We start from the raw sequence: 25,000 nt of genomic DNA, 5'->3' as shown, positions 1-25,000 counted from the left end.
CTTTGTTCTTTTTTTTTCTTTTTTCTTTTCTTTTCTTTCTTTTCTTTTTTTTTATTTTTTTTTTTTTTTTCATTCACATATAGTAGAACCGATTGAATATTATACATGATATATTATTATTTCTTTCGCAAAACCCATCTCCGGTGATCGCATTGTAAAAATAAATCGAACGTAGGATATGAGAAAGTAAATAAAACATTTTTTATGTGTATATACATATATGTATATATACGCACATATGTATATATATATATATATATATATATATATATATATATAAAGGCTTTCTATTGTTTGTTTATTATTCGTATGTTGAAAGAACGATCGATCTATCAATAATTTTATTTTAGAAGGATCATCTTGTTCTTTTATTTCTTTCTTTTTTTTTCTCTCTCTTCCTTTTTACTATTTTTTTTTTTTTTTTTTTTTTATTCCTTTTTATTCTTTTTATTTATTACGGAAGACAATGCTATACCTCGAACCTTCATTTCCTCCCTCGCGCCTTTTGTATCATTATAATCATCGTCTATAAATAGTGAGGAAAAGAAAATAGAAAGGTAGGACGAATAAATTGTACATATTGCTATAAACGACGTACATGTTATTACTTAAATTATTTTACTTATTTAAATTAAGATTAAAGCCTGCTATCGAATCACAAAGCACACAAGAGAATCTTTCATGAGAATAATGTTTTCATGAAAAATTAGTTTTCTTCTTTTTTTTTCGTTTTTTTTTCTTTTTTTTTTCTTTCTTTCTTTCTTTCTTTTTTTTCTTTATCAATGGTGACGCCTTAATTCTATGAACGATATTCGATCGATTATGCTATTACATCTCTTGGAAAGTATATGTTTATAAGAAATATATAATTACACATATATATATGTGCCACAATATATATATATATATATACATATATATATATATATGTATGCATATAAAAAAGAAGAGATTTCTAAATGGAATAATTACAAGTGGACTAGATACTAACAACATTTCTTCTTAAAATAAACGTGTCTCGTTCGATCCGCATTAAAATATATTTTATATATAATATAACATATATATATATATATACATATATATATATAATATAAATATATATATATATATATATATGTAGAGATATTTTTTTTTTGTTTATTTCTTTTTCTTTCATTCTTTTATACGCTATTTTCTTCTCTCTTTTCATATTATTTTCCATTCGTAATAAAAATATTTTTTGGGTTTAATCTTTGGGCGATCTTTGTGTAATCTAAATGTTAGAAAATAAATTCCATAGAATTATTGCATATACATATGTATTATATGTAGAGTGAGCTTTACTTTGCAAGCGTTTTTTTTTTTTTTTTTTTATTGGTACGAGATAATACACATTCTGTCCTGTTTCGATCAGGCTCTTGCAAAGGAAAACGCTTTGCTATAATTATAGAAAAAAAAACTTTTTTCTTTTTTCATTCTTCTTTTTTCTTTTTTTTTTTCTTTTTTTTTTTTTTTTTTTTGAAGAGGTCGGATTTTTTTGTTTTCTTTTTTTCAGTTTTTTTTTTTCCTTTTCCTTTTCTTTTTTCTCTCTTTTTTTTTTTTCACTTATCACTTCCGTCGCCTCGATAAACGTCATCGAAAAATAATAATCTCTTCGCAAATCTTCCTCCTAATGTGTATTATATATATATATATATAAAAAGAAAAGAAAAATCAATCTCTCTTCGATGTTTTTCCTTATAAGTAAAAAAAAAAAAAAAAAAATAAAAAAATAAAAAAAAAGAAAAAGTAATAAAAAGATATACTACTAGTCTATTTAATTTATTTTACAGGATCGACGAATCAAAAAATTTCAGCTTTCCGTATATCGCATAATTCGAAAAGATAAAATAAAAATTTTCTTTTCCACTTCGTTCGAAACTTCGTATCGAAATAATAGTTCTTTTTTTTTTTATTTTTTCTTTTGTTTTTTCTCTTTTTTCTTTTCTTTTCTTTTCTTTTCTTTTCTTTCCTTTTCAAGATCTTTACGATTGCCCTGAGAACGATCGAGAACATTTACTAATCTTTTTTGATTCCGGAAGATATGTTTGCACGCGCGCGCATATGTTCGTTCATTTATATAAGTTTAGTAGAGTTACATGTATGTTAGATAAAAAAGATATAAGATGGGCCAAGAATAATTCATAGGTCGTTTAGTTCAAAAGTTCTTAAGCGACTTTTAAAAAATTAATAATCATCGTACCGACTCGAGACTCATTAGGCTCGTACTCGAGATTGTAACTTTTTACAATCGTTGGATTTGTCATTTTTGCAATATAAAAAAAGAAAAAATAAAAATACAAAAATAAGTTTGAAAAGTTTCGAAAAAGAAGTAATCGATTTTTACATTTATCGATTAGAAAACTTTTGATTCATCCAATGACTTTTGGTCCTTCCTGTTTATAAAGAGACAGAGAAAGAGACAGAGAGACAGAGAAAGAGAGAGAGAGAGAGAGAAAGAGAGAGAGAGAGAAAGAGAGAGAGAGAGAGAGAGAGAGAGAGAGAGAAAGAGAGAAATAGTACTTTTATAAATTTTGATCTTCAATTTTTACGTACTTATTTCGTTTTCGTTAATTGTTCCAAATATAATAGACAATATACATATACACACATATATATATATGTATATGTATATATATATATATATATGATCGTTACATCAATGCTTTCAAAATGATTATATATGCCTTTATCATAGTTTGATTTGCTTTTTTTTTCTTTTTTTTTTTTTTTTTTTTTTTCGTTATTTGTTTTGTCTTTTTTTTCTTTTTTCTTCTTTATCTTTTCTTCTTCTGTTATGCACGTTCGTTCATTTTTTATCATTAACAATTCGTTATTATTATTAATCTAATCACGTTGCAATAATATTCTGAATCATCAAAGGACATCTATATCGTATAGAATATAATATCATTGAATTAATCGAATGATTCATATGAAAACCCAATGAAAAACAAAGAGAAGTGTGTTAGAACAATGACGAGTATCTTACAATTATGAGAATTTGGTTGTTTGAATACGTTTAAAAAAATAAAAAGATAAAAAAAAAAAAAGAAAAAAGAAAGCCTATACTAGAATTTCATTAATAAAAGCACAAATACAGTCTTACAGCCTGCAAAAATCGCAGTCTCGTTGTTTCATTAGTAAAAAATGTATATTGTTGTATTTAACACGGGCACATTTCTATTATTGCCAGCAATAATAATACAAAGTTATTGCTCTTTGTACGATTTGAAAAAAAAATCGTAAAAAAAAACAAAAAATAAAATATTAAAAAAGTAAAAAGAAATGATCGAGAAAAAAAAAATAGGAAAAAAAGATCAAAAGAAAAAAGGAAAAGAAAAGAAAGGAAAAGAAAAGAAAAGGAAAGAAAAGAGAAGAAAAAAGAATTGATATCACTAAAGAAATATCTCGGCGTTTAAATAAATGGATAAGAATTAAATTTAAAGAAATTTCTTGTTCATTTGATTGGCTGTCGAGGTGTGGATGGACCAACCGGCGGTAACGTTAACGATTCTCGTTTCTTCTTGTTAACACGACGACCAACATGAAGTACCACGTCTCCAGCCTTGACGGACTTGAACTCAGCAATAGCCTCGGCATGTGTCATCCCGTGAAGGGGTTTCGAATTTATCGACAAAATTTCGTCCCCTATAGAAGAAAAAAAAAAAAAAAAGAAATATATAAATACAACAATCGTTATTACTTAATGATAATTCGTTTCGATTAGTCGACATATCAGAAGATATCGTACCTTCCTTGACAGTACCAAGATCGGCAGCTTGACCATTAGGGAATACAGTTTTCACATATATTCCCATATTACCTCGCGGACTATCGGTGCCACCAACGATGCTAAAACCGAGTCCTTTATGGCCAGGCCCTTTGAAAAATCTGGCTGTCAATATCGTAAAGGATGCACCACCTTTACCAGGCCTAGGTAATGTACAGAATCTTGATTCTTCACCTTCTCCAGCCTCGTCAATGTCCTCCAATTCGGAGTCCGTGTTAAGACCTTCGTCCGTATCCTGAGCGCCCTTTAATCGTTAAATTAACAAAATTAAAAAAATCATTTCGTCCATTAATATTGACAATATTGTAAAGATAATGATAAGATAATCATCAAATAACATTTTCTCTTGGAAAATACTCAACTGTTTTTATTTGTCTGATGTCTTTAAATATTTGTGAGTGTATAAATATATATACATATATATGTACTTAAGTACTTACTTGCCATGTCTTCAAATTAGCACCAGAGGAGCTAGGTATGTTAGCCACGCTTCGGCTGTTTAACCTCCTCGTTGATTTTTTACCAGGACTCCTCTCGGTCCCAAGACTGGAGGGTCCGTCGTCTTTGCCAACGATAGAGGTGGCGCTCGAATCGGTCGAGTAATTACTAACTTGTCCGCCAATCTTGAAATCCGTGATCCTTTTTCTCGGCGTAACTCTAGGTATATGAATCGTCTCGAATGACGAATCCAATTGATTTCTAATCTTTCCGTTTTTCTGAAAATTCACGTTCTCGTAACAATGATGATCGCCCCTTGTCTCGGAATTGCTTCTTGCTAAGGTTTGCCTATCGCAATAAGGACTTCCAGGGGAACCAATCTCCGATCTCTGTCCTCTGTGATAACGTACGTTCTCATACGAATGATCCTGAGATCTTACATTGTCACGACTTTCCGAATTACTCCGATAAAGTGACACCTTTGACCTGCTCGAGGAACTTGACGAAGAATTATTAAACACCATGTTCTCGTAAACGTCCTTCTTATCCTGATCGTGAAGTTGATGATCGTAGGAATCGGTATTCTCGCAATACGCGAAACTTGGACAATCATCGGTCAAAGGACTCTTGCAGTTAGGTGAATTCGGTACGCTAGTTTCCGCCAAGGTCTCCAAGGTATCGTGAAAAGGATAAGGTGGTAAAGACGTTGGCTCGCTTGTATCGAAACGTTCTGAATCGAAGCTTTGACTCGTCGAGGAAGTTAATGGACTTGGTACGTAGAAATTCGAGGCATTGTCCTTTTGCGAAAATACCTCGGTCACGCTCAGTGCCTTCCTTTTTCTAATTCCAGCATTTATTTTACTGAACTTGCTCCTTAATACATTCTGAATATCCGCGATGCCTTTTGTAGTACCTACGTATGAATAATTTGATCCCGTTGCTTTGAAATAATAATTGAAAATTTTTCTTTTTTTTTTTCTTTCTTTCTTTCTTTCTTTCTTTCTTTCTTTCTTTGATTTAGAACAAAGAAAGGAAGAAAGAAGAAGAAAAATGAGATAAAGATTAACGAGAACAATTTACCTGGCAATCTTAGAGAACTAGTTTGCAAAAGTTTCTTCGGTGAGCTACCATCCTGAAGACTTTTGGCAGCCGGTGATGCTTCCCTACTAGCTGGGGTCGATCTCACGGTATGAATGACACCTTGAGTTCCACCACCTGGGATCAACGACTCCTGCGGCTCCGACGTTTCCTGTACGGAACATCGTCTTCTAAGTTTTCTCCAACGTTGACTGATGCTCTTGTTCCACAAGTTAAGATCTATAAAAGAGAAAAAGAAAGAAGAAATAAAATAAAATCAATCAATAAATAAATAAATAAATAAATAAATAAAAATATGAAAAAGTAAAATAAAATAAAATAAAATTGAACGAAAATAGATATGAGATAAGAATGAAAGGACACAGTTGGATTGTAAAAAAGAATTCTTTTTTTTTTCTCGAACTCGCGTAAATGTAAACGCGTCTATCTATGGAATATTGTAGTATTATCTCCCTGTTAATATCGAAGTTTGAATGACTCAAAGAGAGAGAATGCAGTTTTCGACGAATGACGAAAAAAGTGACTCTCCCCTCGAAACGGAAATACTTTATCTTTAGATTTGACGGACGGGAGACAGTAATAAAATCACTTTATATAGAACGATAACATTATTCGGATATTCCGTGCGTTTCTAACGCGCTTGATCGTTATCGATCGTTATCAAAATTCTTTATAATATTATCGTCGCACACAAATAATTTACGGATATGCACGGATATTCGTGACTCGTGGTTAAAACTATTGTATATCTTTTGTAATTTCTTTCTTTTCTTTTTATTTTTTTTTTTTTGCTTTTTTGTTTCCTTCTTTCTTTCTTTCTTTTTCTTTTTTTTTTTTATTAAACCGTTACAATTTACCGCACACTCGACGTACACGGTTAACCAAGCGTATGTAAGCGCTCGATGTATACACAAGAACACACACACACACACACATAGACACACAAAGTGAGAGAGAAAGAGAGTAAAAATTTTATGACGATTCTCTCGACGAAAGAGAATGTACAATGATAATGCGATAAAAGGTTTATAGTTCGTTTAAATTGAATAAAGAAAAAGAAGAAGAAAAAAAGAAAGAAGGAAAGAAAGAAAAGAAAAGAAAAGAAAAGTAAAAAAAGAAAGAGAAAAAATTATAACAATGATAGAATAAATAATTACAATTTAAAATAGTCTCCATATTCTCCCACGTTTCGTGAATGTGCAATAATAATGAAAAGATTTTTCTAGGAAGGGTCGTGACCCTTCCTCTCCTCTTCCTTCTTCTTCTTCTTCCTCCACCTCTTCTTCGTTGCGGAAGACCGTCGGTGACCTTGGGAACTGTAGTAGCATTACATATACAAGACTTGACGACGCGCACTATTAAAAATGTTCGACGATGAATTATTTATCTACGAAAATAACGAGCCGATCGAATTTATGGTCGTCATCGTCGTCGTCGTTGTCATCGTCGTTGTCGATCATCGATCGTTTAGATCATTTACATCATACGGTTGCACGATGAAAAAAAAAAAAAACTTCACTCGATAACGTTCAAACGTTAGAATCACCTAATTCACCAATTCACTGGTCTAAACTTTGCTCCTTTTCTTTTTTTAACTTTTTCTTTTTCTTTTTTCCTTTCTTTTTTCTTTTCTTTTCTTTTCTTTTTTTGTTTGTTTTTGTTTTCAATTTTTTACTCTCATTCCTTCTTCATGTCGATGTAATTAAGTATAATCAACTTTGACTCTTGACATATGTATTCGTCTTGAATTTGATAGGGAGTAAAAGTAGAAGTAGAAGTAAAAGTTGAAGTAGTAGTAGAAGAAGAAGAAGAAGAAGAAGAAGAAAAAGAGACGAAGAGACGATGAGGATACTAGCATAAGCGTTGAACGATGGTAGTCCACTGTCGAGTAGTCCTCGCTGACGCCGGACACGAAGCCATCGTTATCCGGCGTTACGGTCATCTTGCAAAATGCACTTTCACTTCTCTCGTCCACCAACGTATGTACGTACATAACATAGTACATATGTATATCTCACAGTTTTGTCGAGGTCTTCTTCTTCTTTTTCTTTTTCTTCTTCTTCTTCTTCTTCTTCTTCTTCGTTTCGAGATCGGACGAGACAGAATACGAGCTGACTCGTTTTATTCCTCAATCTTTACAAACAAAAATGATTTCACGTTGTTGTTTATTTCTCATTGTTTATTTCATGTTGTTCTCTCTCTCTCTCTCTCTCTCTCTCGCTCTCGCTCTTTTTTCTTTTTTTCTTCTGTCTCTCTTCTTCTTTTTTTTCCTTTTCTTTTTCTCTCTCTCTCTCTTTTCTTTTTTTTTTCGTTTCTTAATTATTTCTTCTCTTCCATTCTCTTTTCTTCGATTTTTTTTCCCCTCTTCTTTCCTCAAACGAGAGAACAAATTTTTTTATTTCATTAAAATCGTATCAACTACTTACCACGTAGCAGTAAAAAGATATACATTGTCATTTTACGATACGACACGTTCAACGGAAGTTATATCGTTCAGTTTTATTTTTATTTCGTCGTGTATAGACTTTTCGTTTTTACGGTCAAACGATAAATGCCATTCGATGAGTTAGCGTTTTTTTCTTTTTTTTTTCTTCCCCTATGATTCTTTCAATTTTGTTGAGATTCCAATTTTAAATGAAAAAAAAAAAAAAAAAAAAAAAAGAAAGAAAAGAAAAAGTAAAGAAAGAAAGGAAAAGAAAAAAGGTAAACATTTAATTTCTCTCTCTTTTTTTCTTGATATTTTCAATCGATAATAGTGATCACTAACCTTGTCTTTATAATGAATTTTTCTCATAAAAATACATTATCCATATCATTTCGTTTTTAACAACAAACAACACGTGTGTCTTACGTTCATATATATATATATATATATATATATATATATATATATATATATATATGTATATATATAGGTTGGAATTCTGATAATCAGTAGCCTTTTACCGTAGATCCTTAAACCGGTAAGATGGACGATAAGAAGATTACTTCAGGTAAAAATTCTTGGAATTCACTTTTGCAATCGAGACTAAAAATTATCTTTGAAGAAAGATCTATGGCAAAGAGAGAAAGAGAGAGAGAGAGAGAGATAAGGAAGGGGATGGATTGAAAAGATTTAAAACTATAAAGGAAGAAGGTTTTTATTTATTTTTCATATGATTGATTCAGTTTTGTCACCATTAACCGAGTAAGAATCTCATTAATTTATATTCCTCCCTGTCTAATATCATTTGTAATTCTAGTCGTAATAACTCCGCGTAAAAGTAAAAGAAACCGACGATATACGCTAGCATCCTTGGTTACATAGAAGAGTATTTTACTTGATGAATGATTGGTTGGTTGGTTGTTTGGTTGGTTGTTTGGTTGGTTGGTTTGTTACTTGCACCTGAGTATGTATGAGTGCGTATTTTCTTCGGACGCTCACACACACGCGCGCGCAGAAAAAAAAGAACGTAGAAGGATTCTCACGAGTTTGCTGACCGTGGAAACGTGAAATTTCTTTCACGGTTCACACGATCATCGATCGACCGATCGATAGATCGTTTTGTGCTTCCATCTATCTATTTATACATATATATATATACATGTGTGTGTGTGTGTGTGTATAAATATATGAGGTCGACGATAGGAATGTATGTTATTTCACGCACTTGAAAGTATTCGTCGATTGTCCCTCCGGTTTTAAAATTTTTTTTCTTTTCTCCCACGGAAAGATACAACAAAAATCAAAAAAAAAAAAAAAAAAAAGAAGAAAAAAGAAAGGAGAAAAAAGGGGGGAAAAAAATAAAGGAAAGAAGGTAGAAAAACGTAATAGAAAAAAGTAGCGAACGAAAGAACGAAAGAAAGAAAGGAAGAAGGAAGGAGAGAAAGAATAAGCGACTCGAGGAAAATTATCGTTAATACTTGTTTTCTCTCTCTTTTTTTTTTTTTTTTGTTTTTTCTTTTCTGTTTTTTTCGTTTGTTTGTTTGTTTTGTTCGAGCTGCTCAAACTACGAAGATAGAGATTTCGAAAAGCACTTTAAACCGTGTGTAAGCCGTACGCGGTCTCGACGTGGACTGAAAGAGAGACTCCGTCGTTTGTACTGTTCTCTTTACCGTGTGCGTTCGACTGTTATAAAGCGTGTGTGCGTGGTCGTCTCTATGCGTACACACGCATGTGAACACCTCTTTACCTGTGCATACAGGGTGGCTCGAAAGTAAAAAAAAATTATACAATGATCATTCTTCTCTCTCTCTCTCTCTTTCTCTTTCTCTCTTTCAATAAGAAATTATCCGTATATATGTTACGTAATTTCGACTGTGATTTAGAAAGACCTGAATCGATTCTTAGAATAAAGGAATTATTTTGAAAATTGTTCTTTCCTTTTTTTTTTCTTCTTTTCTTTTCTTTTTCTCTTTTTTTTTTTTCTTTATATTACGATAATTACTTTCATTGCTACGCTACTGATAAATAATTAAAGATCTATACATAAGTTTTACGTATTAATATTAGAATTTTCGATTACATAATCATTCGATCGATTTTCTCAATCATTTTCAATCATTTTTTTTCGTTATATCGGAATATAAAAGTGTTTTAACAAAATATTTCTTTAAATGTTATTATAATTATACATCGTTGTATTGTAATTTATTGTGATATATAAGTAGAGTTTTCTTTGATTGCATAATTATTTTCTCTATCTCTATCTCTCTATTTTTTCTTTCTTTCTCTCTCTCTCTCTCTCTCCATTATGAAAATTAAAAACAAAATGCTAAAAAATATGTTTATCGTATTAGCACAATTATAAATACGTTCGTTATCATATAATAATTAAAGAATATTTTATTATTATTATTATTATTATTATTATATTATGTGTTATTCTATCAAATAGATAACATTACTTACAATAATTATAAATATGCTAATTGTTATATTATAACTAAAAAATATTTTTATTATTATTATTATTATTATTATTACTCTTAAACCATTCAAGATTTTTATTAAAATATTGTTTATTTTTATTAAAATCTTGTTCAATTAAATTTATAAGATATTTTTTTACACGATTATAAATATGTTAATTTTTATATCATAATCAAAAAATAGTTTGTTATTGTTATTATTATTATTATTACTATTATTATTAAACCATTCCAGATTTTTATTAAATCATAATTATTGTTTTTTAGCCACCGTGTAGGTAGGTCTAAGATATGTTCGGATTGTGCGCCGATTGTGGGAACCTTTCCCCGGGTATTGGTAAACGCTCTCTATGGTTATATATATATATATATATATAATCTGTATATATATATATATATGCAGTATACTAAAGAAAGACCTAAGCTGCGTATACACCTACTTAACGTGCATCACGGGTGCGTGCACACCCCATGAACGATTCCACTCGTGCGCCTCACGGTCAGGGCGGGACGCATTATTTCCTGTAATGATGTTAGTGTCCTTTGTGCGAATTTGCACGAAAGGTGGACAAAGCTTATTCTGTTTTAAGAGAAACAACACTCTCAGTTAGTCGCTACTATTCTCGCGAAAAAATGTAATACGATAAAAACTCGATAAAATGTTATTCATAGAGCATTCAAATTTTCTTAAACCACACCGAATTTGAATATAATCAAGATCGTATACATTATGTCGAGAGGAGATAATCTAAAAGAATTAAAAGAAAAAGCAAAAAATATGAAAAAAAAAAAAAAAGAAAAAAGAAGATTGTTCACGAAGTAATAATGAAAATATTTGGAAAGAGAAAGGGATGAATTTGTGTTTGTTATATTTAATTTAAACAATTCGAAATTAATTGTTTTATTAAAAAAATATTATTGATTTTTATTGAATCCAGATTGATTCGATATTCCTTTGATATTTAACGACATCTTAAAGTATAAATCGTCAGATCGATGAAAGTTAATGAAATTTTTTTTGTAAAAAGGAAAAGAAAAAGAAAAGGAACAAATAATTTTGTCAAATAAATTGAAGAAAGGAAAGATTAACAATTGTAATTATAAATAATTCGCAAAAAAGAAAAAAGAAAAGAAATTATTAATTTCTATTAAATTAGAACGATTAGTTCGAGTTCGTTTAATTCTAATGATACAGTATAGAACAGTTATCAAGCTAATAAACAATAATTATAAGTTTGTATGATTGTAAAAAAATTGTTCCATAAAAATGAAAACGAATAATAACAATAATAATAATAATAACAGTTGTAATTATTTAGCAAGAATATTATTAATTTGTATTAAAGTGAACGCGATTAGTTCAAGATCGTTTAATACGAAATGACAATTTCAAAGTACAATCATCATGTACATAGATAAAAATTGATAAAATTATTTATTTGAAACAAGAAAGAAAAAAATAATGAAAAGAGAAAGAATTCAAGAGAATTAATACGAAGAAATCATAAAATTAAAGAAGACAAAGACGAATTAATAATAATAATAATAATAATAATAACAATTATATTAATTAATATATAAATTATTATTATTATATTATCATTGTATTATCAATATATTAATAAATAAAATTAAAATATAGTAATAATATCATTATTATTATTATTATTATTATTATTATTATTAATTTCTATTTTTATAATAGAAGACGATAAGAGTGTTATGATATCTTAAAATAGTGATCAAGTTGACTTAAGTAACATCTGTTTATCCGATAAAGATAGTAAATCAACAAAGGTACGATGTTTGCATGATACGTAAATACTTTTACGTAATGCCCCCGTTGATGATCTCGATATGCATATGCATGATTAGTGTATCGAATACAAAGCTGACATATGCGTGTGGGTGGGTGTGCGAACGCGTGTGCGCGCGCGTGTATGTTTGTGCATTTTTAAACGCGACGATAATAAATGCATGTATGTAAATACTTAGTATTTGTTATTGTACGTATTGTAGTTTTTGTCGTCGTCGTCGTCGTCGTCGTCGTGGTTGTTAATGTTATTTTACACATACAAATACGCGCGCATACACATTTACAAGAGAAACGTCGTTACATTAATCGCCTTTTTCTGTTAAGGCTATGTTATTCCATACACATAAGTGATCCTTGAAAATGATTACTGTGAAACAGATATAAGTATGTACATGTATGTACGTATATATATATATATGTATGTATGTATGAGTACATGTTTACGTGTCCTTAACACACTTTTAAATGGTATTACAAAAATCATAAGAACGTATGTTGAGAAATTTCGTTGTTAATTAAATACGAATTGTTAAGTTATTTATCGATATAAAAAAAATTCTTACGTAAATTCAAATGAAATCTGACAAAATGCTAACAGAAATTGAACGTAATTAAAATCGCTTTGTCTTTATTTTTCGATATCATTTTAATCGAATGAAGGTTGAAGTAACCTCCTCGAGCGTAACATTATAACGCTCACCTATGCCACACTCCTCTTACTCCTCCCCTCACTCCCCCGCCTCCCACATCCCTGACTTCGAACCCTTTTGACAAAATCAATGAAGAAAAATCTGAGGTTGGTAAATGTGTTTAAATGATTAAACGCTTGAAAAGTATCAAATTGTGTTTTATTATTATTAGATATTATTATTATTAGAACGTTGAATATATATATATGTGTGTGTGTGTGTGTGTGTATTACACGTACGCGCAATTGTGATTCATAATTCACGATTGTTCACAATTGTTTTTTTATCTTCTTAATTTTCTCTTTATTTTTTTTTTTTTCAAGATCAATATCAATATTTCTTCTCAGGCATTAAACAAATAATTCCATTTTCGTATTAAAATTCTACAAATTAATATTAATTTTATCTTGTAATTTTTGTTCATTTATCAATCGAAAGAATTAAATGGAATATTTTCATTTCGTATCTTTTTAAATATAATTAAAGTAAATCAAAAACATTTGAACTCACCCCTTTGCCCACTTATCCCCTGACTGGTATAATATTTTACGAGAGGAAAAGAGAAAAGAAAAAAAAAAAAAAAAAGAAAGAAAATAGAACAGAAACAAATATTTTTCAACGTCATCCAATTTAATTGCGAATTTTCCCTTTGTCCGCGATAAACGTGAGCATTTTGTATTGGGGGATATTTTTCTTTTATGGGGGAAAAAACAGAAAAAAAAGAAAAAAAAAAAGAAGCAAAATTTTCGCAGAAACCACGAGGAGCGAATAAACGTAAATAAGAGGAGTAACTCGAAATTAAAATTAATTGACCTATTAACCGATTGAATAATGCCGAATCGTATTTCGTAACATTCGGAAGATAGAACGTAATTTAACTTCTTTTTAATACGATAATATAGAAGAGAGAGAGAGAGAGAGAGAGAGAGAGAGTATCGTATTAGAGAAAGAAAGAGAAATATAGATAGGAAGATTTAGCACGTGCGTGAACGTCGTTCTTAGCCTCGGTGCAGTTTGTTAGCTTGTGTGCATGACTAAGTGAGTTAGCCCGAGTGCGTGAGGTCAAGTCAAGAGAATGTTTCTTCCGTTCGTCGGTCATTGTCTGTATCCTTATATTGTTTTTGCAGTTGTATGTTTCATTATCTTTATCTTCATTCTCTCTCTCTCTCTCTCTCTCTCTCCCTCTCTTTCTCTTTGTCCTTCTCTATCTCTATCTCGTTTCTCGTCCTAAGTTTATCTCTTTTCTATGTTACCTTCTTTTTTTTTCTTTTTTCTTTTTTATCTCTCAAAACCTTTCCTATCTCCTAAGTATAATATTTTTCTTTTGAAATTGTAATATCCCTATCAGCTCGTATTTATTTACTTATTTCTTTCGCGCCATTTCTTTTTTTCCTTTGTCTTGTCAATTTAAGAATAGGACAAAAATTTGTTGAGAGATAAAGATACAAATATCATAGAAAAAACATTTCATTTATCGACTCTGTTAGACAATACGTATGCGCGTATGTATATATATTTTTTTTTCTTTTTTTTTTTTTTTTTTCTTTCTTTTTAGTTTAGCCTGTAAATAAATCATCAGAGAAAGAGAGAAATAATATTCTATATTTATCGTTATAATTATTATTAAAGAAATATATAATTCTATAGTATTATTATTATCGAACTCATCCCTTTGTATGATTCTGTTTTTAGTACATGTGGTACTAAAATTACAATAAATAAATTATTGTTCTCTCTTTTTATTGTATTTATATATACCTACTACATACATACATATATATATATATATATATATATATATCATATATATATATACCATACTTTCAATGCTTACTTACATGCCGTTCATTGAGAACAATAAGCAAACTCTATGAACGACGACGTGGTCTTTCTCTTCAACCCCTTTTTTGTACCTTTTTAACTAGGATTCTCTCGTGGAACCCCTTTTTAACGCAAGGGTTGCTTTGATAAATAAAAACCACAACGACTAGCAACGAATACCCTTTCAATCGATTCTTATGTAGATAGATAGAGAGAGAGAGAGAGAGAGAGAGAGAGAGAGAGAGAGAGGGAGAGAGAAAAATGGCATATGTTATTCATCATAAAAGTAACATATGCTTATCGAATCTTCACATGAATTTGCTTCAATATATATAGTTATTTAATCGAATTCATCAATGATAAATAATATGTATATACAAAATAACACACACAGATACATTTTATACATACGCATATGAGAATGCTACAAGCGAAATTGATTAATTTCACTCTATGAAATTTTTCTTTTAAATTTAACTTTGAAAACGCTCGACGTAATAATCAATTTTTTACATTTACAATTGATTTCTCTTAAATTTTTTTTTTTTTTTTAACCATTGAAAAAGTAAAATAATTTTGTCGACGTACAATCTGTTTGTTTGCCGAACGATACAATGTTTATTTGATATTATATATTAATTTGGAAAAAAAGACAATTTATATTATTTCATCGTATCTCTTTATTTTTAGTTTTATGGAGTTAATCGATTTGACAAATATAATAAGTATTAGTTTATGTGTACATACACATATGTACACATAACAAATATATATATATATATTAAAATAATTTCAAATAGAGGCACTAGTATTAAGAACAAAGATTGAGTTTTGTATGAGTATCGAGAGAATGCGAACATTCTTTTCGTATACGTCACCAAGGAACTACCCGGAGACGTAAGTTTGTAACGTCAAAGAAGTCGAAGGATGTGGGTAGGGAGTTAAAAGGGAAACGAGAGAAAGAGAGAGAGAGAGAGAGAGAGAGAGTGAGAGAGAGAGAGGGATGGGGGAGAGAGAAGGAGAAAGAAAGAGAAAAAGAATGAAGGAAAAAGAGATGAAAAGGGAGAGAAAGAGAAAGGGAATGGGGGAGAGAGAGAAAGAGAGAGAAAGATAGTTGCTCCTAGATACAGAGTTGCAGCTGGAAATGCGTGTGCGCTTCGGCGCATTCGTTTGTATATATAATGCATACACACGTATGTACATACGTACATATATATATATATATATATGTACGTATTTATGTACGTAGTCTAGTGGCCACAAGGAATGCGTAAGCTCCGTTAGCTCGATGAGAACGAACATAGTCCATTTTTTTTTTTTTGGTCTCCTTTCCATCGTTTCTCCTGCCTTCCCCACCCGAATCCCACCCCCCTTCCCCTTTCAACGATCGCGAACGAAGGGAAGGATAAAAAAAAGAAAAATATCGAGGGAAGCGAAAAAAAAGGAACCAAAAGAAGAAAAAAAAAAAAGAAGAAAGAAAGAATAATAAAAAGAGAAATAAAATTTAATTAAAGGGAGACGTATGCTCTTTTTTGCTTGCATCCCTCCTATCGTTCCCTCTCTCTCTCTCTCTCTCTCTTTCTCTCTCTCTCTCTCTCTCTCTCTCTCTCTCTTTGTCTCTCTGTCTCTGTTTCTGTCTGTCGTTTTCCCACGAATGAAGCAGCTTCCATTAAAATCGTAACAGACGTTTCAATTAATCGATATCTCTCTCACAAACGATGAAAGATCGACCAAGGAAGAACCATATATATATATATATATGCTTCATATATAAGGGTATATATATATATATTTTTTTTTTTGTATATATATTTTTTTCCTCCCAATTTATATCGCCATTCCAAGAGAGGAGGATCGGTTCTCTATCGTTTATGGGACGCCACGCGCATCACGGACCACCCTCGATTTTATTGCGAAGTTTACAACAACGATAAATCACGGCTCGAATAAGTAAGTAGGTGTACTGTATATAAGAGCTCGAATAAAACTGCTTATGAAAACGAATATAACTTTCTAGAATAAGAAATGTTTTATGTATGTATGAACATACATACATACATACATACATACATACATACATACATACATACATACATACGTACATCATACATACATACATACATACGTAGATAAGTACATGCATGGATAGATATATGCATATATGCATTTAAGTACACAAGTAATAGAAACAATTACGTTTGCTTTATTTTTCGAGCGATGTCCACAAGCTCTTGCATTTTTTTTTCTTTTATATATATATATATATATATATATATATATATTTCTTTTTTGTTTTTATATAATTTCCTTTTTTTTCGCAATACAAAAATACAATAAAGGTCGACGACGTTCCGTCTGATAATAGTATATCGCTCGTGGTGTTGACTTTTGTGTTAGTAGAGTTAAAAAAGAAGAAAGAGGAAAGTTATACACCACACATACACACACACATATTTCTCGCGCTTGCAGCTGCATTTACGAGAGGTCTAAGGTCTTTTCCCTCTCTCTCTCTCTCTCTCTCTCTCTCTCTCTCTCTCTTTCTTTCTCTCCCTCTTTCTCTATCTCTTTCTTACGAACGGAAAAAGCAATTCAACTGGCACGAACTAAAGCTTCGAAATACCGACGAAAGAGTAATTTACGAGAGCGTCGAAAGCGTCTTGGCGATTTGAAGTAGAAGCCAGAAGAGGAGTCCTGCGAGAGAACCGATCGAAAACAATCTAGAGCTAATTTATCTACTTCTTCTTCTTCTTCTTCTTCTTCTTCCTTTTTTCCTTTCCTTTTTTTTTCTCTTTTCTTTTTCTTTTTTTTCTTTACCACAGCCGTGTGATTTATTTACTCGCTAAAAATGTCTCTCGCGTCGCTACTTATCCGGTCAAGTTCGTCATTGGTAAATGTATCCGCGGAAGGGGTTATATAGAATTGAAAAAAAAAAAAAAAGAAAAGAAATAAATAAAAAAACGAACAAATGTTCAATATGATCTAAGGAAAAAAATAAAGGAACAAAGATAAAAAAAAAAAAGCAGTAAATAACGAAGGAAAGATCTCCCCGTTGACGTAGTAAGGATTGAGAAAAAAATCCTTTGATTATTTTCACGAATAATTCGCTCATTGATTTTATACGATGTAAATCCATTTTCTTTTTTTCTTTTTATCTAAAGATAAAGAAATATCATAGAATAAATAATTAATCATTTAATAAATAATTTTCTTTAAATTCTCATCGATATCTCTTCTTCTCATTATAGTTATATAAAATAATGATACGTATAGGATTCGAAAATTGATATATATATACATATATATATATATATATATATATGTGTGTGTGTGTGTGTGTGTGTGTGATAATATTATATACGTACTTATGTACCAAGTATTTTTGTTCTTTTATTCCCCTTCCTCTCTCCCCGTCCTCCCAACTCACCCTCCTCCTCCAGCCCCCTCGGGCTCCTTCCTCGTATCGCGCCGCCGTAAAAAAATACCCACACCCGTTTTTTTTATGACATTCGACTCGACACCATGCCAACGGCGTGAATAGTTCGCAACGTGTGCGCGGAATAATCGGGTAACTGTACGCAGACAATGGCTGAGGCCACTCGGTACGCATCGTTGACTCCAATTATGCAAGGAGTTCTCAACTTGACGGCGTTAACGCTTAAAAATAATTCAAAATTTTCATTGACCATTGACATAATTGATCAAATCGTAATCGTAAATAATAGATATCGATAATACAGACATATCGATCGATATTCGTGTTTAATTTCTTCTAGATCTAATTTGATTACAGAAACATATTTATATTATTTTCGATTGATAACATATATAAATTATACGCTTTCGAATAATCGTGAAATAATTGAAAGAGCCGAAGATAAAATTGAAGGAAAAAGGAAGAAAAAAAAAAAGAAAAAAAGAAAAGAGAAGAAAGAGAACATAATTAAGAGAAACGCTGTCGTTGCATCGTCATTCAATTGTGCACTGATGATCATAATACGCGCAATCGACTCTCGCCATATTTACAAGATGCATTTGCAGTGGACGATTTTTTCGAATCGCATGCCATGCGGTTAACATCGATCATTCTTTTAGATTTGTGAAAGCTGCGGCTGATAAATATGCAAGAAACTTTATGATTTAAAGATCGTAAATAATCGAGAAAATTACATGGTCATGGACGCTACGGAAGAAAAGTTACGACTACTTGGCCATGAGAGAGAGAGAGAGAGAGAGAGAGAGAGAGAGAATGAACGCGTTCTTCGTGATCTCTTGTGGTTGGAATAAAAGGAAAAAGAAAAAAAAAAACAATAAAAAAAGAAATCAAAAATTTGAAGACGATCTATGTGAACGATACAAAAATGAAACCTTAATGTCTCATTTTTTTTTTCTTTTTCTTTTTCTCTTCTTTTTCTTCTTTCTTCCTTTCCAACGTTTCATTATGTTAAAAATTCAAGGATAAAATTTGTTCGATAAGATTTATTGCCATCGTATCAGTTAGAAAATGTTTAAGTGGACGGGTGATTAGATGTTGGTTAATAGTGTATATATATATATCTATGTATATATGTACGTATATATGTGTTTAGAGACACGTAAGCTGAGTAAGCAGGCTGGTGTCAATGTTCGCCAAGAAAGAAGAAGCGCTTTTAACTGGTCGGGGCAGGAAACAGTATCTTTACATCGAATTTCAATCAGCTATGGTGAACTACCGTTTGAAGAACTTCCGGTTGAGAATTTTACTAAATAATCAGTTCGATCGGTAGGTAATTTACGGAAATTACGTCCGTAACTAATTAAATGGTAGATAAGGGATAATTTTAGGAAGAGAAAGAAGAAAAAAAAAGTTTTCGTACGATTTTTTTTCCTTCTTTTCTTTTTTCTTTTTCCTTGTATTTTTTTTTCTTTTACTCGAATCAACAGGAACATCATAGGTCATTTTTAATTTATTCTTCGAAGATAGTCGGACATATTTGTATACCTTTTTTTATATAACAATTATCAGAAGCAACGATAACAATAATAACAATAACAACAACAATAACAACAATAATAATAATAAGAAGAAAAAATTGTTCGTAGTTATTAAGCTTCCTGATTTTTAAATTGACAATTAAGATTTATTTAACAATTAATAAAAATATTATAATAATAATAATAGTAATAATAAATCCTTTGTGTTTTTAAGTATCGAGATAAAGAAAAATTAATAACATCGAAACTTATCGATAAGTATCGATAATTTTACGAACGTCAATCTATACGGAATATAGATATCACGATACTCGTATTTTTATATTTAACTATTTAATTATATATACTTTACTTCGTGCTTTGCTATTCTTTTTACAATTTTTCGCTCTCTTTCTGTTTTTTTCCTTCTTCTTCTTTTTTTTTTTCTTTCTTTAAGTATGATAAGAGAATACATTCGAAGCTATCGTAAAGAACGATTTTCTTGAGGTTACAAAAATAAAAAAAAAAAAGAAAAAAAAAAAGAAATACATAAATAAATACAAAAAAAAAAATATATATATATATATATATATATATAAAAAGTCACCCTTTCGAACATATCGTTTAGCCTGAGAAGTACGAGAAAGGAAAGAAAAAGGAAGAAGGAAAAAAGAAAAAAAAAGAAAAAGGAAAAAAGAGAAAAAAAAGGAAAAAAAAAAAAAAAGAAAAAAGAAAGAAAGGAAACCAATTTATCTCCATTGATTTTCACATTGGCAACGTGAATATAATCCAAAGGAAAAAAGAAAATTATTGAGTCGGCTATGAGAAATTTTTCATTCATTCGTTCGTCTACTTCCCGGAATTTCGTCATTATATATCTCTCCCGCTGTGGGAATATTGTAACTAACTATAGGTAAGAACTATTAATTTCTAATTCGACGTATACGTTAGACTTCGTGGGTAATGCGATTTGAATTAATCCCATTTTCCTTCATCATTTCCATTGATAATCAATCGACGATGACAATCGTCGCGGTGAGCTGTCATTCGAACTTTTCGAGATTATTTTTCGATTGTAATATAAATATTTGCATACATATATACATATATACATACGTATGTATATATATATATATATATATGTATATATATTTGTGACGTGTCACATACATGTGTTGACGTATTTACAAATCAAGGAATGTCCATCGTGCATCATTGATACGTACTTATATATATATATATATTTCTCTCTCTCTCTCTCTCTCTCTCTCTTTTATAAAAGCATAAAATTCATCGCTTTAGTTAGTTTGCAATTCGATCGATAGTGTGTTGACAATTCTTACATACTAATAAATATTTCTTATCTGGCTTCTCTCGGTACGTTCTAATATTTATAAAAAAAAAAAAAAAAAAAAAAAAAAAAAAAAAAAAAAAAAAAAGATTAGAATGTAATTGATCGACAAACTCGAATCGTTTTATGCTACTAAAGAAAAAAAGAAAACGAAAAAAAAAACAAAAAAGAATATTGATCGTAACAACCACATATTATTTCTTATACAAATTTCCTTTTTTCGTTTCTCTTCATTTTTTTTTATTTTTTTTTTTTTTGTCATTAGATTCGTCGATAGTTGGATCTATTATTTTCATATCCCATCGACATTATTGATTATTATCTCGAAATTGTTCCTTTTTCATTTTTTCTTTTGCTTTTTTTTTCTTTTTCTTTTTCTTTTTTTCTTTTACGTATATCAACGTAATCGTACGCACGGACGATCGTGCATGCAATCTGCATTGAAAAATTCGCAGAATTTAACAATTTATAGTGCCGTAAGAGAGAACGAATGTGATAACGGAATAGTGTAACGGATAATAATACGTCGGACGTTTTTGATAAGATTTCTTTTTCTTTTTTTTCCTTTCTTTTCTTTTTTCTTTTTTTTTCTCTCTCTCTCTCTCTCTCTCACTCTCTTTCTCTCTCTCGCACACGCGCGCACGATAAGGAGAGGCGCCTCCGGCAAACGTAAAGTCCAACGAGCTACAGAGACTCTCTCTGTTCCTTCATCCGTTGTAATGTCTGGAGCTTTGTGAACGCGTGAGCATTTAATTGTGTCAAGCACCATGAACGTTCACTATCGATATTTATATTCTTTTTACTTTTTCATTTACTTTTTTTTCCTATTTCTTTCTATCTTTCCTTCGCACAATCATTAACATTCTTTCCGAATTTTTTTTTTTTTTTTCTAACTAAATACAATAATAACGATTAAAAACTTACCGATCGACAATGTAAATATACGGATACGTATTTATATATGTAAAATGTATATTTCGTAAATAACAACGTGATTTGCCGTATCGATTTATCGGTTCATACCGATAAAATCATTTTTTCTTCCTTCTTTTTTCCTACTTTTTACAATGTCCATATATATATATATATATATATATATACGATTAGCAAATAATATTCCGTGGTTGGCAAAACATAATATATCAAACCAATTGACTTGGCATTATCAGCAACCCATTGAACCGGCAATTCAGGGTAATTGAACGCTCGGAAAGTGCCGGATCGAACGAATGAACGAACGAACGGACAGCGGCTGTCGATAAAGCTTCAAAGTCCTTTTGTTAACTTTCCTCTTTAATTCTCTCTCTCTCTCTCTCTCTCTCTGTTTCTCTCTCTGTTTCTCTCTCTGTCTCTCTCTCTCTGTTTCGATTACGTAGCAGCATATTGCATTTGACATACATCATTGTTGCTAACGCGTGCACGGAATTTGTATTAATGTATATACGATAAAATGTATAAATTATGTGTGTACGTGTGCGTGTATGTGTGCGTGCATGTGTGCGTGCATGTGTGTGTGTGGAGAATGAGAGAACAATGAATAAAAAAATAATTCTGTTGAAGGAGAATACAATTTGTTTTTTTATAAATTCCATCGATTGTAAATTATAAATTACATTATCCAAGAATCGTGATGTGATATATTAAAAAGAAAAAAAGAATGAATAAATAAATAAACGCACGTTACCTCATCATATTTTCATTTTCAACCTCATATTTTTTGTCATAATACGATTTAAATTTTTTCAGAATGCAATATATTTCCATAACATTTTCTCATAACGTATTCGTATTAATTCAATTTACTTGATATAACAAAACCGAAGAAATAGCAAATCGATAGTTCGATAATAACTTTTTCAAAATTTTACACAATATATAGATATTTATTCTGGATAAAAATTCTTCGTAGGATGTTATTTTGAAAAAAAAAAGAAAAAAAAATGAACGAACGTAAGTAAAGACAATGATCCGATATTAAAGTTTTATTCAAATTAATATCTAAAAAAAATTGCACGTATCCATTTGAATTATATATTAGAAAAGAGAGAAAGAGAGAGAGAGAGAAAGAGAGAGAAAAAGAAAAAAGAAAAGAAAAGAGAAAAAAAGACGAGAAAGAGAAAAGACAAAGAAATATCAATGAGTACAAAATAATTTTAAAGAGGTGAAAGAGATAATAAAGGAGAAGTAGAAATGACAGAGGGGAAGGCAACGATAGAGGCAATGGAGCACGTGCACTTTCGACTGCTCGTAATTAAGTATATAACGAGACTTGTTTACGCTGAGTACCGACGAAGCTGCATCGGTTCACGTCGCTGTCCGTCGTTGTATAATCTATAGAGCCGCTTAGTCTGCTGTTTTAATATGACTCTTCTCAGAAGAGAATTTACGGGACGAATCGTATTATGCGTTACGATGACGTCGTCTTTCTCTTGCTTCTTTTCTAATCCGCCATTACTCTCTCTCTCTTTCTCTCTCTCTCTCTTTCTCTCTATCTCTCTTATTCTCTCGTTACAATTCTCTAAAAATATCTATATCTTTTAATATCTCATAATCATAAATTACAATATAATATGATAATATATATATACACATATTTTAATGATTTAATAATCGTGATCTTTTGAAATGTGTTAAACTAATTACAGTAAAAGCTTTACGATTTGTAATAATAAAAGAAAAAATAAAAAGAAATAAATATCGTTAGACGAATAGAAAATAGTTACATTAATCGTCTTTGATAATGTCAAAAACGATGAATATTTTCTTTAAAGAAAACAAATGTCTAATATAACGACGATACGAATAAGTAATAATTTAGAATAGTATATCATCTTTGTGTACACGAAATTAAGAATAGATTAGATATAATGCATATGTATGTATATATATATATATATATATATATATATATATGTCTACAGAAAAGTTTTGTTTACACGATGAATTTTAATATTTCCTATTATAAATCATTTTTATTAAAAATCAATTATTAATTAAATATTAATGAAACATTAGATACACGTGAAAAGATATTATTATCTTTGTTTATTTTTTATTTTTTTAATAGATGTAACACACACATATATATATATATATATATATATATATAAACATATATATGTATCATTTTATATCTTGATTCTTAGGAATATCAATGAATATAAATAAAAAAAAAAAAAAAAACAAGAAAAAATATATATTTACATAATATTTTATTTAAAAGAAGCGGCCATTTTCCTGAGATATATCTAATAATAATATATTAATATATATATATATATGACCGTGACTACCCATTTACGTGCAGGCACACGCGCACAAACATATTCAGAAACATGAAGGCTAATTAAAAAGTTATTATAGAAAGTAAGATAAAATAATTTGATTCATTTAAGATTATTTTTGTAACTTCAATAAATTTTCCATTTCCTCATAAAGCATAATTTCTTCGTTAATTTTTTTTCTCGATCAAAATAAAAACAAATTGACCTTCGTAGAATATTCATTTGCTGTGACAACGACAATAACAACAACAACAACAATGACGATGACGACAACAACGACAATAATGATTTTAATCGTAAAGACGATGACGACAATAACGACAATGATGATTTTAATCATGACGAAGATGACGACGTATAATACGATAAATTTATTAAAGCGTAATATCGTGCGTAAATAAATCGACGATGGTGGTTTGTGCCACGAATAAACGCTTTCACGATAAAACGTGAGCTATAAGGATATAAAGGAAATTCGATTCGTTTGCGCTCACGGAAGCACGTCTAAATGATTGCACCCTCGACGTTGTTGCGTAACTTAACTATCAATGTATGTATGTACGTACGTACGTATGTATATATATATATACATATATATGTATATATATATAAGTTACATCTACGTGGGCTACGTGATACGCACGATTACGGGGTGAAAATGTCAGGCGTTCACCATGAATCTTTTTCCTTCTTTCTTTCTCTCTCTTTCTCTCTCTCTCTCTCTCTCTCTCTATCTCATTCTTTCTTTCATTCTCTTTCACTCATATTTTTTCCCAACGAACATACATGTACAACCAACAGCTGCACGAAGTCTTTACTTTCGTGAGA

The 25,000-nt window shown here is 30.3% G+C and overlaps 2 protein-coding genes across 5 annotated transcripts in view; one reads left to right on the top strand and one right to left on the bottom strand.

Moving 5' to 3' along the window:
• The window catches only part of LOC118440168 (uncharacterized), a 3,551-nt gene extending 3,302 nt beyond the window's left edge, over positions 1-249 (top strand). For all 3 annotated transcript variants that reach the window (XM_085659123.1, XM_085659121.1, XM_085659122.1), the window contains exon 5: positions 1-249. This exon is cut by the window's left edge and continues 1,571 nt beyond it. The gene's annotated coding sequence lies outside the window, so the exon portion shown is untranslated.
• A 1,307-nt stretch (positions 250-1,556) lies between these two features.
• LOC118440164 (uncharacterized) overlaps positions 1,557-25,000 on the bottom strand; it is a 37,552-nt gene continuing 14,108 nt past the window's right edge. For both annotated transcript variants that reach the window (XM_085659120.1, XM_035862787.2), the window contains exons 4-7: positions 5,333-5,569; positions 4,255-5,165; positions 3,776-4,058; positions 1,557-3,672 (exon numbers count right to left, since the gene is read on the bottom strand). In XM_085659120.1, coding sequence (XP_085515246.1) covers positions 3,482-3,672; positions 3,776-4,058; positions 4,255-5,165; positions 5,333-5,569 — 1,622 coding nt within the window. In that variant the 3' untranslated portion in view covers positions 1,557-3,481. The remainder of the gene's footprint in view (positions 3,673-3,775; positions 4,059-4,254; positions 5,166-5,332; positions 5,570-25,000) is intronic.

The sequence above is a fragment of the Vespa mandarinia genome, chromosome 9 (genome assembly GCF_050613455.1).
Source record: "Vespa mandarinia isolate Hongniang chromosome 9, ASM5061345v1, whole genome shotgun sequence".
NCBI lineage: Eukaryota > Metazoa > Arthropoda > Insecta > Hymenoptera > Vespidae > Vespa > Vespa mandarinia.
Note: the sequence above shows the minus strand (reverse complement) of the source record. Positions and strands in the feature narration are given on the sequence as shown.